This window comes from Panthera pardus, unplaced genomic scaffold, assembly GCF_024362965.1.
Source record: "Panthera pardus isolate Hobbes unplaced genomic scaffold, ASM2436296v1 HiC_scaffold_17, whole genome shotgun sequence".
Taxonomy (NCBI): domain Eukaryota; kingdom Metazoa; phylum Chordata; class Mammalia; order Carnivora; family Felidae; genus Panthera; species Panthera pardus.
The window spans coordinates 21,828,648-21,845,375 of record NW_026526732.1 but is presented as its reverse complement, the minus strand read 5'-3'; the positions used below and the strand labels follow the sequence as shown (position 1 = coordinate 21,845,375).

The window sequence follows — 16,728 nt, the reverse complement described above, 5'->3', positions numbered from 1 at the left end:
TTTTCTTTATATTTCTGTTGGGTATTGTGTTTGAACTTGTATCAACACAAGGCCTAGCATTTTTAGCTCAGTAAATAATGAATAAATGAATCCACTCACTGCTTTGTGAATTTTAAATCACAACAATTTTTCTTGATTTCAACCAGAATAACTACTGAAATTAACAAGAAAAGATTATTTAGCGATACCATTAATTTAATACTGGGTTAATACTATTTTTTTTCCAATACGGATTGCAGCAGCCAATGAAATTTTGGCACAAAGCTGCCTCTTTAAGTTTTCAGTCAGAGTGGTGGCCCTTGGCCCACCTTCCATCCTTCCAGAAGAACAACAATCAAAACAGAATACAAATAAGCAAAACTTTTCTCCCAAAATGTCAAACATTTGTGGTTTTCGAAAATAAGCAGATACTTTATTCCCACATCTCAGTGTCCATTTAGATTCTTTTAAATGCATTTCATTTCCATCCACAAAAAGCAACTATATTCTTTTCAAGGAATAAAAACAAGCGTGTGATGTTTTGTGGTTTACTAAATATGGTGACCGAGAGAACATCTTAAAAAGTAGGTTGCAAAATTTGTCCCCGTGTAAATTGTTAATCACTACCTCCTGCCCCCAATCTTTGGCCAGAATTTTCTTATTAAGAATTCTATGATGGATCTTATTCTGACTTCTGAAATATTTACATTTCACTTTATAAATATTTACATTTAGGGGCGCCTGGGTGGCGCAGTTGGTTAGGCGTCCGACTTCAGCTCAGGTCACGATCTCGCGGTCCGTCAGTTCGAGCCCCACGTCAGGCTCTGGGCCGATGGTTCAGAGCCTGGAGCCTGCTTCCAATTCTGTGTCTCCTTCTCTCTCTGCCCCTCCCCCCTTCATGCTCTGTCTCTCTCTGTCTCAAAAATAAATAAAAACGTTAAAAAAAAATTTTAATAAAAAAAAAAAATTTACATTTACTTGGACCCCCGTATTCAGGAAAAGGAGTCACATAGAATAGTTATATTTTACTCCAGTAGTGACAGGAGAAGACACTGATCATTAGAAGACCTTTGCGTTACTCTTCTACTGAGTAATTTAAAATTTGGAAGTAATTTAATTTGGCAATTAAAAATATTTTAAAAATAGAGAGTGACTAGTATTTTGGCCACTTGTATTAGTGTAGATTTAAAACTAACCTTTGAATGGCTTTCTGCTAGTGTTAGGGTTGGAGAAATCGTGTTAAGATGTAGAACTGGAGCCAACGATGGTGCTTAATATATCCATGATTTGCTTTTGCATGGAATGAGACCAAATAAACTTAATCTGAATTACAAAATCTTTCAAGGGACTATCATTCGCTTGGTTGCAGAGGCTTTAAGGTAGTTAGAAATGGGATCTGAGAATTCCAAACTTCTCCAGGATAGGCCAATTTCAAGTGTGGCATGTAGGATATTCTGTAAGGGGTTCTAACCTACCTTTCCAACTTTGATTTTCCCTCTGTCCTTCTGTGTACCGAGGTTCAGATGCTGAGTTCTCAGCCCATAGCCCATTCTTAGGATGTCAGTGCCACATGAGTAGTGCTGGTTCTTCTTCAGGGTTCTGTTCCCAGTGCATTGCAGATTGTAGATTCCTCATAGTTTGTGTTGTTTTTTTTTTCATGTTTTTGAAAGAGTGAGTGTATTTCATTTATTTTCTAGCCTGTCTTTTGTTGTTTAAGGTGTGGTATCTGCTGTGGAATGTCTTCTTACCAGTTGTTTCATTTTTGAAATGAAGTAATCTATTAACTCCCACTCCTTCCCCCACTCTCCCCAACCTGGAACCCATCTCTTCTTCTTTGCAATTGCCATGACATTTTGTGTGTGTGTGTGTGTGTGTGTGTGTGTGTGTGTGTGTGTGTATTTAATTACCAAATTAAAATATAGTGCAGACATGTTATATAACATTATATTTAATAATATAAATATTATACATATATTATATATTTATATATTATAAATACAAAATAAGCTATCATTCATTTATATATACGTGTATATATATATATATATATATATATATATATATATATACATATATATATATAATCTTTTGTGGTGTCCGCACTTTCTTTTGTCATAGTTCATGTGCATATTTTATCTTTTCTATATTGAAGACAGGATCTGTATTTGCCACTTAATTTCTTAATCTTCATCTTTTTTTTTTTTTTTTTTGGTGGAATATAGAGGCAAGGAATAGTTGTTACATAAACTGATAAATAAAGCAGTTAGAGAATGAATTGATCCCACTGCTGACACAGAACCAAGACTTTTCCCTCTCAACTATATGGAAAAGAGCTTCTGCAATAGATATTACACTTTGCGAAGAATTATCTCAATGCAACCATGTGGTTTTCCGCCCCTCTTTCAAGTTTATCTATGTATATTACTAAATATCTTCTGCATGTTGGCCAATGAGATTTAAATATCTGTATGTTGGCTTTGGACTATGGCTAAACTTTCTCTTTTAATCACAATTGCTGTTGAACCTGGAACATTAGTATGGTTTTCTTGAATGATGCTGTGGAAAAACCATTAGTTTTAGGGTGTGGGTCTTTGATTTGATTCCCTTGTTAACTAGCCAAGTGATCTTGGACACATAATGACTTATCTCTCTTTCCTTCCTAAAATGAAGGGCTGGGAAAGGACAATTCCAGGAGTCTTCCTGCTTCTGGAGAGTTATACTGTGATTCTCTTGGAGATTTGCATAGTTGGATTTAGCCTTTTAGTTCCACGTACGTCCCTGAGAATTAGTTTAATTACCCATGTGTGGGGCTAATGTCAGCTTGATCTGTTGCAAATCTGAGAAGGATAATATCTTAAACAAAAATATTAGGCCATTCATACCTTGAGCTTGGGTGTTTGAAGTCCTTCCTACCCTAAGTAAGAGTGAAGCCCCTACCAGCATAAACGTTAGAGATTTGGGAACTTGATTGAATTGAATGACCAAATGATTCTCCAAATATATTTCTAACTTTTGTTATTACATGTAGTGCTTGTTGAAAGCTTGGCTAACTGAAAAAGAAGAGGCTTTAAATAAAGTCCAGACGAGCAACTTCAAAGACCAAAAGGAACTAAGTGTCAGCATTCGACGACTGGCTGTAAGTGGTGTCAATGTCAGCATCTGTTTTGTAAGCCTGTGATATTTTATTGTTTCTATCAATGGTTCATGCAATTTAGTGAATACAGATTATGAGTCATTAACCAACACTAGAATGCTGCCATATAATCATCTAGAACCAGGAATCTTATGTTTTAGCGTTAGTGAACTGTGTAGCAAGTAAATTTTGCTATAAAATATATGTTTACATTTCCTGCTTGTGGAGCAGGACTATAGAGTCCTTTTAAGAGGGAGTCATCTAATAAAATATTTGAAATATTAGATTTTGAAAGAAGACATGGAAATGAAACGTCAGGCCTTGGATCAGCTGAGTGAGATTGGTCAGGATGTGAGTCAATTACTTGATAATCCCAAGGCATCTAAGAAGATCAACAGTGACTCAGAGGAACTAACTCAGAGATGGGATTCTTTGGTTCAGAGACTAGAAGATTCCTCCAACCAGGTACCTTTTGCTTTGGATTATATGTTGTACGATGAAATAGAAGTGTTCAGGTTAGTTTTAGTTTTTATGAAATAAAGTAATAATAGGTAAGCTGCAAACTAAAAGTAGGTTCCTTATACCTGGCTTACTGAAAAATTGAGAAATTGACATGTAAAAAATCTTTCCTTTTCTGAAGTCAATTTTAATAGATTGTTGAAAAACTTACTAATACCCAGTAATTTCTCTTAATAACTGATAACACTTAGACACGAATCCATTAAATCATCTTTAAATTTTAAATAATCTTATTAATTTAAAAAATATATTAGTGAATTGATTGAAAATGCAACTGTGGTTTGTACTTGGGTGTTCATAGTGGTATTATTTATAACAGTGCAAAAGTGAAACAGCCCAAATGTTCCATCAGTAGGTAGATGGATAAACAAATGTGGTCTGTCCATTGCATGATATACTGACAGTATGAATGAACCTTGAAAACATTGTGCTAACTATGAGAAGCCAGTCACAAGATTAAATGCACTGTAATTCTATCTATATGAACTATCAAAAATAGGCAAATCCAGAGAGATAATAAGTAGATTAGTAGTCGCTAGGGCCTCGGGGAGAGGAGGATGGGGAGTGATGGACTATTTATTAATAGGTACGGGGTTTCTTTTGGGGCCAATAAACCTCTTTTGCAAGTACAGAGTGGGGATGGCTGCATAACACTGAATATACTGATAACCACTGAAACTGTGTATTTTCAAAGGAGAATGTTATGGCATGTGAATTATATCTCAATAAAGCTGTGACAAAACGTTAAAACATTTGGCTGATTTATACTTCAGGTGACTCAGGCTGTAGCAAAGCTGGGGATGTCCCAGATTCCTCAGAAGGATCTTTTGGAGACTGTTCGCGTAAGAGAACAAGTAACTACAAAAAGGTCTAAGCAAGAACTGCCTCCTCCTCCTCCCCCAAAGAAGAGACAGATTCCTGTGGATTTGGAAGCTAAGAAAAAGTGAGAACAGATAGAGACATTTTCTAAACACAGTACCGCACATAATGTATTTGTACTAATTACTAATCATATGCAAATTTAGATGTAATTATTGTGATGGAAATTCAACTGCTAAACCACTCACTGCCCCCCCAGCCTTCGAATGTTCTCCTTCCCACTGGCTAAGCGTCTAAATGGTCTCTGGTGATTTTATTTATCCTGTGTTCAGTCTGGAAAACCGTGTGACAGAACCCTTCCTTCTTCCTTTCCATCATCTACCTAGGGAGGATCTGACTGTCCATGATTCTTCATTTATTCTTTCTTTCACCACACTCTGAGAACTCAGGTTTGCTTCAGATAGATCTCCTTATTCTTTATGCCACTCCTTCCTCTTCACATTCAGCAATACTTCATTCAGAGAAGTCATTCCTTTGTCGTCCCCTTTTTCTTCCTTTCCCCCCTCACTCTTTTTTCACATTTTCTTTCTTTTTTTGTTAATTCCTTTGTCAGATTCATTAACAGATTCTTTATGTTTGCCTTAAGGATCCATCTTTGACATAATTTTTTTTGTTTGTCTTACTGATTCAAAGGAAACTCAGGAATTTTAGAAAAGGACTAATCGCACCTAATATGTAGTGAGCATTTACTAATGTCAGATACTCTGTTAAGCTGCGCTGTGTGACAGCCGGGTAATGTACCTCAGATACCCTGTAGCAGCTGATCCTTAAATCAGCCCTTTTATTCTCTCCCTTTTATAGGAGGATCCGAGTGCTTGGGTAAATGGGCAATTATTTTGGGCCAGAATAAAAATGATATGGTTTCCCCCGTATAGCTTCTGCAGATGAAGTGGGATTCCAGTTTTACCGGATGATTTTCATTTTGGTAATAAGGCTGTGTTTCTCTGCCTCTTACCAGCATCTCCCTGTGGAGCCAGAGTACCTCCAAGGTGCAGGCACCAGCTGTGAAACCTTTGCTTCTGGAGCCGAGGCAGCACAGGAGGAAGATGCTTCTGATGTTAATAGTGCCATAGATCTTTTGTTTCCTGCGTGTCTAGTTTCTGCCAGGTAGATCTGGCACTGTGCCTCTCCAGTGCTGGCTTTGTGCATTTGGAAGGAAGAAAGGTTATAAAAGACTAAGGGTGCATTACTATAAAATCTTAAACATGGTCGTGTTGTGCAGAGTGTATTCTGCGGGAAACAGAATACTGTACCAAAAGTGACCCAAACAATGAGGTCATTGATTATCTCACAAGAAGTCCAGAAGCAGGGCTTTCACCATCAGGCTTGTCCTCTCTGGTCCCAAGATCCTGCTGTAGCGCTGGGCATAACATCCTTGTATAACCCGATTTATATGCGGGAAGGCCAGTTTTTCCTTATTTATCTTTTTTTCTTTTTTTAAATCGGGGAGAAAGACCTTGCCTGGAAGACATCAGCTAACTTCCCCCGCACTTTGGAGATTTGCATAGTTGGAGTCTCAGTGGCCAGGATACAGTCACTGCCCTGCCATGGGTGCATGGGAGGTTGAGACCGTCTGGCCATTTTGGTCTCCTGTCATTGCATTCTGGGGGACTTGGACAGCAGAGAAAAGTGTGGGGAGGGGAATGTCTATTAGTTGAGCAGCCAGCTGTGAGGACCATAGGCTTCCAGTCCGTGGTTTGATTGGTGCAGAAATCCCTTCAGTTAACTCCTGGACACAGAGAAGCTTGTGTACATCCGGTTCATTATGATAGGAGGCAGTGAGATCTCATTGTTAGAAAGGTTATTTTTATGCCCAGCTCAAGTCCGCCCCCTCCATGTCTCCCTGTATTTGCTAGATCTGCTGCCTGGGGTGCCATAGAGCGGCACCAGCCTTCAGTATGGAACCTCCTTAGTATTGCAGGGAGTTTCATATTCTCATTTCTCCTGGCCTTCGGTGTAGAGGATCTTCAATCCATTCCTAGTGTGACAGGGTTTCCAGACCCTTTAATACCTTCAGTCTGCTGTAGAAACCACTGTTCGCTTGTCTTAAAATGGGCTCTCTGAGCAGATAGGAGCTTAGTATCGTTTATAATACATGCTTCAGAAATGGCAGTTTATTTCCTCTTCTTTTTTCTTGGTGCTGCTGGTGGCTGGCTGGTTTAGCCTGCTCAGGGTCTGGAGGGGTGATCATTTCCTATAATCGAGATCTCTGTTGACATGGCCTGAAACCATTGCTACCTTGTGGCGTTCACATCACCCTTGTTTATATTAAGGGCAGAAATGGTCTAAGTCCCCAAGGTCCTTTTATATGTGTGATTTGGGGATGGTGTTCCTCTTCTCTGAAAGATTAAATAGAAGCCTGCTGTTAAGATGACAGAATGAAAGTACCACTGTTTGAGGGACACCTCAACCATTGGGTATTTATCTACAGTGTCACAAAATCCCTTTACAAGTTACAGCGAAAATTGATCTTGATGAAAAACCAAATATTCACAACTCGCCAGAAACACTTTAAGCTGTTTCCCAAGAAGAAACAGACAACCCGTGCTTACCCTAAAGTACCTAAAAATACCCAGAAGTTCTTTTGAGAAGCTCTGTGGGTAGAGTGCTGGTGAGGAGGACAGACTATCTGGTTTGAACCAGAGCTCTACCGGCTGTAGCTTTGTGGCCCTGGGGCAGTTGTTTAAAACCTCCCCGGGCTCAATTTCTTCATCATTAAAAGGGATAATAATAGTATAGGTGTCTCAGGGTTGTGGTGAGGATCACTTAATAAGACACACAGAACACTTTGAAAAGGGCCAGGTACATGGTTGACAGTCAGTGACTGTTTCTCCTCTCATTTTTCCTTGCTGTGGTTCCCACAGGCCTCTTCAGCTTTGTCCACTCTTTTTCTTTCCCACCATCACATCTCAGTTCTGGCTCAGGGTGCTACCTCGGCCTGTTTTTCTCTGGTCTTGCCACCCTTTATTCTTTCTCCTCAGTGGACACTAGAAGGTAAATCCAGTCATGTCAATCCTGTGCTTTCAACCCTTCACGGGCTCTCCCTTGCCCTTTGGTTGAGCCCAGACTCCTTAATCTACCCTGCAGGTGGGTGTGGTTGTCTGCCCTTGTCCTTCCCTGCCTAGTACCCACTTTTCCAGTCACGCCTAATCACTTGCTGTTTGCACAGTGTGGTCCTCCCTTTCTTTGTTCTCCCTTTGCAATGAAAACATTTACTAGGCGCAGTATTGCCGTTGTGCTCCAGGAAGGCATCCACCCCCTCCCCTGCCACCTCCCCCGCCCCACCCCGCCACCTCCCCTGACTAAATTAGGAGCCATAACTGTGAATTCCTGGAATCAGCATCTGGCAAGTTCTCTGGTGATTGCCTGCTACTTTCCATTGCCTGTCCCAGACTGGAAGCTCTGTGAGGGCTGGGATTGCGTCTGATTTACCTTCATAGCAAGAGCCCAGTCCAGCGCCTGGCATATACTGGGCTCAATAATTACGTTAAATGAAAGAAGGCATTAACTTTAAGAATATCTGTATCTTTTTTTTTTCTTTCTGTTATTTTCTAATCAAATCTGTTTTTCATCATCTACAGGAGTTTGTAAAAATCTAAGTATTTTTTACAAAGCTTAAACATTAATTATTTAAAAAATTACTTATTAACTTTACAATATTATTTCTCTTTTCAAACTTTTAATTATAAGTGTGTGGTTTTATTTTGTATGGTTACTAGGTGTCTGTGTTGCCTTTTTTTTTTTTTTGAGGAATATTTAAAACACATGCCCGAGGGGTCTTTTGATTGCTCTGTCTTGAGCCAAGTGAAACTACAGAAGGATAGGAATGACCAATAGTAACATCTGAATCTTAAATCAGGTTTGACGCTGTAAGTGCTGAGCTGTTGAGCTGCATTTTGAAATCAAAGACTGCCATTCAGGCCGCAGAGATAAAAGGGTATAAGAAGATGCAAGAGACTTCAGAAGTGAAAAAGAAGTTGAAGGTAAAACATTAAACAAAAACATCCTAGTGAATAAAATATTACATCAGGTTAGATTTGCTGTTGACATAAAAGTGTGATGGGATCCAGAGGCTTCCTGTAAAATAAATGTAGCCATAAGGTAGCTTTTAGGACATTGTAGTAAATTTTCAATCCATCAAGCTGGCTGGGATTCAGACCCCTGTGTGGAGGAGGAGTTTTTTTGCCCCCTTTTTCTTAACCTCTGAGATGTGCAGGAAAAAACATTTTCTAAGGTGGTCTAGTTATTAGTATTATTTTTTACTTCGATTAGATCTACTTTAGTCCCTAATAATTTCTGACTTTGGGTATGCTGAAGATATTTTGCTCGCTGAATGCAACAGATGTTTTCAAATCTCACAATTCCTTCCGATATAATTTCATTACAGAAGAGACACATTAAAAAGAAATAAATAGGGGCGCCTGGGTGGCTTGGTCGGTTGGGCGTCCGACTTCAGCTCAGGTCATGATCTCACAGTCCGTGAGTTCGAGCCCCGCGTCGGGCTCTGTGCTGACAGCTCAGAGCCTGGAGCCTGTTTCAGATTCTGTGTCTCCCTCTCTCTCTGCCCCTCCCCTGTTCATGCTCTGTCTCTCTCTGTCTCAAAAATAAATAAATGTTAAAAAATTAAAAAAAAAAAAAAAGAAATAAATACCGTTAAAATGTATGGGATGTTAGCTCCGCTACTTTGTTCCTTCTGTGTGACTGTAAATTGTGCCAGGAGATTGTAGTGACTTATATCTTTGGTGCTCATTAAGTGTGTGAAAGCCTTTCACGAAGGAGTTGGACACCTAGAGCAAGTCTGTAGTGCTGTCTACACTGGCAGTGGAGTTTGTCTGTGAAGAGTTTGGAGAACATTTCCAAAACAAGACGTGTATAAATATCAGTGGTATAAGCTAGGAGGTGGTAGTACCATGGGAGTTGAGAGGAGGCCAGGATTGCATCTGTGTGTATACTCGGGGAAGTCCAGGGGTGAGGTAGCACCACGCCAGAACCACAAGGAGCTTGCTTGGGGCTGGGCATGAAGGGCACAGCAGGCAGGGGGCGCCCCTGAGCAGAGGTGGGGAGGTAGACAAGTTGTGTTGTGATAGTTTCTTTTTTGTTCTGTTTAGTGCTAGGTGTGTGTGTAAAAGTAGTTAGAGAGTTAAGGTTGGAGAGGTGGTTTGGAGTCAGACCCTGGTTGACATTTTGTGTTTGGATGAGAAGTTAAGACTGACTTCTGTCGTATCATTGCATTGTAACTGCTCTTATTTAGAGGTCACCATTGACTGTTGGTTTCTAAATCCAAAGGATGGATTTGTTTTCTCATCTCATCCGCTGCCTCTGTAGCGTTTGCTGCTATTTACCCTTCCTTCTATTCTCACGGCCTTTGGCTTCTGTGACCAGTGATCATTCTAAAATAGACATCTGATCAGGCAGCTCCTATGCTTGCAATTAACTAATGGCTTCCCGTTGCAATGGGGACAAACTCTAAATCCTTAGCGCCCCAGCATGCAAGGGCCTTCCAGGTGGTGCTGTTTCCCCTATGAGTCCAGCCTCAGCTCCTACTAGTCTCCTACATACATCCTGAGCTTCCCCACTCCTGAATCCTGCTCTTTTCTCACTTCCCTGTCTTCACCACGTGCTGTTTTCCTTGTGCAGAATGGCCCTTATTCAGCCTTTATGCTGTGTGGCTGAAAAGCCCTCTACTCCAGTAAGCCTCCTTTAGCCTCATTAGGAAGAGTTAAGTGATTCATCTTTTGACTTCCATGTTGCTTTGACAGAGGAATGTGGAAGGTTGTTACCCTAGAAGCACCATTATCTGAGCCCTCTACACAGGGAGTTGGGAGGGCCAGAAAGGAGAGCTGTGTGCCATCATTTCATATGCTTCTTATGGTTCTGAAAGACCGGTAGATGATATTAAGGAGCATTGAACAACCCAATTCTCAAGGGCACTGAAATGGCAGAGAATTTGGAAGTGAGAGTGATCTTTATGAACCAAGTTCCAGAAAATATTAATAAGTTAACTTCCATTCTATGATCTAGAAACAATTTCACTTTTAGAAATTGTTACTATAGAAATTGTTTGTTACTATAAGGGATGATTGGCGGCTCCTATATTTTCTTTTAATAAGTTTATTTTTTTTGTTTTTTTAGACAAGTAGTTATAGATGCCAAAAGGGTTTTGAAAAATGTGAAATGAAGAAAACTTAACCATCACTTTTATCTCTAATTTTCCTTGCAAACTGGGGCAAGATCAGCTTAATTGTGTTAGAGTAAAGGAATACCTTGCTGCAACTGATGTATACCTGGGTGGAGAATCCCTAGTTCAATCTGTCATCACCATAGAAAGTAGCAAAAAATCAATCTGTATGGAACAGGTAGTAATTCTTCTCCAGTATGATGGTGAGTTTTTGCATTGATACTTCAATAAAAATAAGTGGTGTTTCTTTGAATCTCTTGTTATTTCTTTATCTTTGTAACATGGTTGTTTTACTTAGTCCCATTAAAGTTGTGCAGAGCAAAGTAGGATAGTTTATTTGACAGAGCCTCTATGTGTAGAAATTAGAAGTAGGACTCTTCTCTGGTTTGTCTGGTTGAAATAATATGGGTTGCCTAGAAGTTTTGATTGTGTTATTAGGGGCGCTATTTGAGTAGTTAATTTTCTCAGTTGCAAATTGAGGAGTGGGAGAAATTTCAAATACTGACTGTTTATCCATATACCTCTGTGTGTGTGTGTGTGTGTGTGTGTGTGTGTGTGTGTGTGTGTGTCTTCCTGATTTTGTTCAAACCTTTCTTACTAGTTTTGGAAAGATTTTGTCCTCCCTGTCTCTGACATATAGGGGCATTGAGAATATCAAACTATAGAGACATAAATATTAAAATTAAGAGCCATTCTTCAAACATGAGGAACAAAATGCTTCAGTTTGGGTTCCAAAGCATATTGTTTTAGTTTAAAATTTATGTATGAATTATGCTGTGGTTGAAATTTACGTTAAAGTCTAAACTTATTATAAGATCAGGCAATAGTGAGGCTCAAAATATTTCTGTTTTTCTTGTTGATTAATTTTTGTTCAGTGTCTCTGTCATAGAATATTCAGTTCATTTGACTCAGTTATTTTTATTGTGTGGCATAGACACTGAGGTTATATGTATGTGAATAGATATCCTGGATCTAAAACACTAATTTTAATTATTTTCTTTTGATAGGAACTCATAATTATAATGTGCAACTTTTTTCTTATAAAATCAACCAAAGGTTTATATTATTTGTTTGAATTTGCCTTTTGAAATTTAAATCAGCTTTGGAATTCTGTGTGGCAGCCTGGAATTACATAGTTTTGTCTTATAGTTTCTCCTACCTCAACTTTGACTATAACACTGAAAGAGAATGTGGGAGGGACACGAAACATGAAAGTTACAATAGCATGCACATTATATTGAGAAGAAAGTTTGCAGTATTCTTATATTGGAATTTTATTTCCAGGCATTAGAAAAAGAACAGACAGAAAGAAGCCCCAGACTGAATGAATTAAACCAAACTGGACAAATCCTTTTGGAGCAAATGGGAAAAGGTGAGACCCTTGATTTTTTAAAAATGTGTTTTAGGTGGTAGCACTGAATAATATTTACAGTTTGACAAATTATATATTTAACACTTTTTTTTTCTAGAAAAGTGGTTTTGAATTTTTTTTTTAAGCTTTAAGCAGCAGAATCTTTTTTCACATGAAGTCCTGTGCTGAAGCTGATGACAAAACAGAAAAGTGAAGTTGTTCTGCTTTTCTGTAGAGTCAGACAACCTAAAGCTCTGATATCTTAGCAGAATGGTTGAAATCCACTGATGTAGAAAAATTTAAAATCTCCTCCTTTGACATTATATATTGGGACCTTTTTTTGGAGAGGGGGTGGCAAAAGAAAATTTTATTGGAAATCTTTGGGAAATGAAGTTACAGTAAGGTCAGTTCATTAAGGTCATTTGGTTTTTGATCACGTTCAAATTAATCTTAATTTATTGCAGGTAACATTTTATAGTTAAATTTGAGAAGGAGTTGCTTGTCTTGGAAATTTTTACCTGTATTTAGAAACTTTTTTTTTCCCTTGCCATTAGCCCTCAGTGACTCTGGGGAATGTAAAGATGAATAGTTTTGATATCCACTTTGCATATGATTCTTCCTTTGGTTTAGCTTTGAGAGACCTCTCCTGTAAATCCTATTCCTTATTCTAGTGATAGTAAATGCTTTGGAGGTCTGCTGCAGAGCTCTTTTTTTTTTTTTTTTTTTTTTTTTTTTTTTTTTTAAATAATGACCAACATTCAGTGAATATTTATTATATCAGAGCTCTTTGACAAAAGCCACAGACGCCCAAGGCAGAATCAGGAATACTAGTTTGACCAGAATCTTCAGTGTAGTAGTTGTCAATCTTTTTAGTTTTTAACTTTTTATTCTGGAAAATGTAAATATATACGATGCAGAGTGATGAACCTCCTTATACTGATTACCTAGTTTCAGTAATTAATGATATTCTGCCATTCTTGAATTATCTATACCCCTACTCATTCCTCACTCCTTGTTATTATTGTTATTGTTTATAGTTTTTTTAAAGTAAAATTTAGTTACCTTGAAATACATGAAACTTCACTGGGCTGTTTTGAAAAGCCTATACCCATGAAACAATATATGGAAAATTTCCATCTCTCCAGAAAGTTCCCTCATGTTCCTTATGAATCAGTCAGCTTTCCATACCCCCTGAAAATCAGATTTTTTAAAACTTTAGATTATTTTTGTCTCTGCATTAAAAAAATGTCATTTAATGATATATATATATATACACACACACACACACACACCCACACCCACACACACACACCCACACCCACACACACACACTGGGGACATGTAGACATACACACATTTATATACAAAACTATCCGTATGTCTAATATATGTCCATTTATTGGAAAATTCTGCAAATATAACACTGTCTATCCATAGGTATTAGTACAGCTTAATTTATTTTTTTCTTTAAATATAAATAAAGCAAAATTTATTCAAAAACGGTGTTTTCATTCAAAATCCACTTAGCTCAGTGTCTTAATTACCCTGGGTGAGAGGACCCCACATGGAGATTACTCTTTCAGATATTTACTTGAAGAAACCTACAGATACAGAGAGACCATAATTTCCCCTGAGGTGCTGATTGAATAATTATAATAAATTGTGTGTTGAATTTATGTCTGTTACAATTGTAGGTTCTTCACTTCTGCATTAATATTGTAGTTTGGGAACCAGACTTTGTCTGGTATGAGTGTGGGGTGCTTTCATGAGTCTGGGTACTGAATTTACCCTCATTTCTGCGTCAGCTTTTAGGCTCTATGTGAGGATTCGTAAGGCCGGTGGAGAAGACTGCCTAGGGGAGGAGTTGGTGAGAGGTGTTATGTTCCAGTGAGAATAACAGCAAATTGGGAAATAGGAGACCTCTGGGTCTCCTGCCCTCTCCTAGTTTTGTGTCCTTGGGTGACTCATGTAACCCTTTTATTTCTTTGCTTTCTTGCCCAGAATGTGAGGCACTCACTAGCAGAGTTCAGCTTCTGTCACGTGCACTCTTACTGTGAATAGATATGTACTGAGATATATACTCTGGAAACGGAGATCATGTCAAAGTTCTACTTGCAAAGTATCAAGTGCAATATGGGGGCTATATCATCTGTGGCTTTGGAAAGGAATGAATTTTGTGACGTAATGTAGACTTGTTGAATTTCATGGGAAACCCTTTATATTTCACATGACCATTTTATTTTTGGAGCATTTAGTAGGACTGGAAATGCATTCATTACAGGATCCTAATTTTATTTATTTCAAAAGACATATTTAGGATGGGGTGGGAAGCTGGGCACTGGGGGTGTTGGTCTGAATAGGGCACTTATGTTCTGGGTTTACTTTCTTGCTTTTTGAGCAGTGTGTACATTGTGTTACTGAGATAAAAGTGATTTTTTCAAAATCTCCCCCACTATCTACCATTTTATCTGTTATTCTAATTTTATAGTATCGTATATTACTTCTCTCCATGTGGTTTTAGTGCTATTAATTCTACTGCTCTTATAAAGCAGAAATGTTGAGCAGAAATGAAAGCACAATTGGGTGCTTCTTGCTGTCCCTCCCTTTTCCCCAAGACATTTGAAATAAGTCCTAGAGTATGGATAATTAACACAGAGGAAATTTTTCACAGAGTGTAATTTGACTAGAGTCTGCCTATGTAAGCATGTAGATTAATGATTCAGCCCATTAGAAAACAAGTCTTTAGGGGAAAAAAAAAGAAAAAAAAAAAGAAAAAAGCCTTTGGTAAAACAGATGTTCTAATAATCATGTCATTGATTTCTTCAAAATAGTTCCATCGAAAGTCCCACCACAGTGAAGTTTGATGGGACTTATATGCCTTGTGCATTTGAATTATGTTTTGTGGTACCTTATATAGCATAAAAATGTTTTTAAAAAAGGAAATAATATATTTTATTTAACTTTCATGGCTATTATAATTGTTTTTCTTGATTCAGCTTATCTTTTTCCTAGAGATTGTCAACTAATAAAATAGAGTAGCTGGGCACTGGATGATATGGCTTTATGATGACGTATATTATGACTAGCCTGTGGAATTTGATGGTGGTCCTAGGTTTTGTAAAATTTCTCTTGATTCCAATAGTGATAGATGGAAAGGTGTAAAGTCAAGTAAGAGTAAGTGCCATGGATATGTTATATTTTATTCCTTTTAGGTAACTAGTAAAATGATGGTCTGTTGATTTGGGCTTTTGAATAGTCATTTAAGAGTTGGATGTTCTATAGAAATAGAAAATGTATAAATCAGGATCTCTGGGAGCAAAACAGTTATTTTAAAAGACAATTATTTTAGAGGCACCTGGATGGCTCTACCGGTTAAGTATTCAACTCTTCATATTGGCTCAGGTCATGATCTCGCATGGAGCCTGCTTGGGATTCTCTCTGTTTCTCTCTCTGTGTCTCTGCCCCTCTCCTGCTCATGTGCACGCACACACGAGTGTGCTCTCTCTTAAAATAAACAAACAAACAAACATTTAAAAAAGACAATTATTGGGACACCAGATGGCTCAGTCGGTCAAGTGTCTGACTCTTGGTTTCAGTTCAGGTCACGATCTCATGGCTCATGAGCTCAAGCCCTGCGTTGAGCCTGTCAGCTCAGAGCCTGCTTGGGATTCTCTCTCTCCTTCTCTCTCTGCTCCTCCTCCTCCTTCATGCGTGTGCTTTTCTCTTTCCCAAAATAAACTTAAAAGAATTCTTTTGAAAAGCAATGTGTAGTTTTCCTTACTTGATGTGCAAATTGTGCTTTAATTATTACCTGATATCTGTCCAACCTGCAATATCTCCAGCTTAGAGGAGAGGAGATTTAAATTTTGAGAAATGGTTTGAAGGGGCAAAATGGGTGAATTGTAATATATTGTCAGTGAATAATTACCTCCTACCTGTTTTCAGATGAGAAGGGATAATTTTCCATCTCAAAAATTTTACCAGCTTAATCTCCTTTCTCGTTTAGCATAAACTGCTCTGACATGAAAATGAAGTGGCTGATGTTATTACTTTGCCCCCCTAGAATAGAAATGACCTCATAGAAGCAGAGCCTGGCTCTCCATTGCTCAGAGAGTTTGTCAGGAAAATGGTGATTTGTTTTGTTTATAACCCTGTTAATAGAGACAAATGAACTTGGACTGTGGTGTGAATGATTTGCCAGGGTCTAATATTCTATTACCTGTGTGATCCTGGCCAGTGAACTTTAACAGCCGACATGGTTGATATATTCAAATTATGTCCCGTCATGTTTGCATTTCTGATTTTCTGTGGGTACAGCGTATTGTAGGATTTTTAAAATTGCATCCTCTGTAGCTCGTAAGTGACCTTTTGTTTTACATGCCATTTTATTCCTTAGGGCTCTCATTACCCTGGATTTTGATTGTGTATATTTACAAAGCACCATTGTTTTTTTCCCCCTCCTACTCAAATAATAAAGATGTTAGTTAAGCGCATTCTTTCAACATGCATGCTCTCCTAAGGAGATGAAGACTCCTTTGCAGATTTCCCATCTTTTTTCCTAGTAATTTTCAATGATTTGATGCATTTTATGTTAAGGGAAGGGCCGTGATAAAACTTACTATTACATAGAACTATTATTTTTATGGACATTCTTTACCACTCAAAAATACGGGCTAAAATTATGTCAGT

General features: G+C 38.2%; 1 protein-coding gene across 4 annotated transcripts in view; it reads left to right on the top strand.

Moving 5' to 3' along the window:
* The window catches only part of UTRN (utrophin), a 487,285-nt gene that overhangs the window by 115,532 nt on the left and 355,025 nt on the right, over positions 1 to 16,728 (top strand). For all 4 annotated transcript variants that reach the window (XM_053904408.1, XM_053904406.1, XM_053904407.1 and 1 more), the window contains exons 14-18: positions 3,008 to 3,115; positions 3,398 to 3,577; positions 4,405 to 4,574; positions 8,370 to 8,493; positions 11,973 to 12,060. In XM_053904408.1, coding sequence (XP_053760383.1) covers positions 3,008 to 3,115; positions 3,398 to 3,577; positions 4,405 to 4,574; positions 8,370 to 8,493; positions 11,973 to 12,060 — 670 coding nt within the window. The remainder of the gene's footprint in view (positions 1 to 3,007; positions 3,116 to 3,397; positions 3,578 to 4,404; positions 4,575 to 8,369; positions 8,494 to 11,972; positions 12,061 to 16,728) is intronic.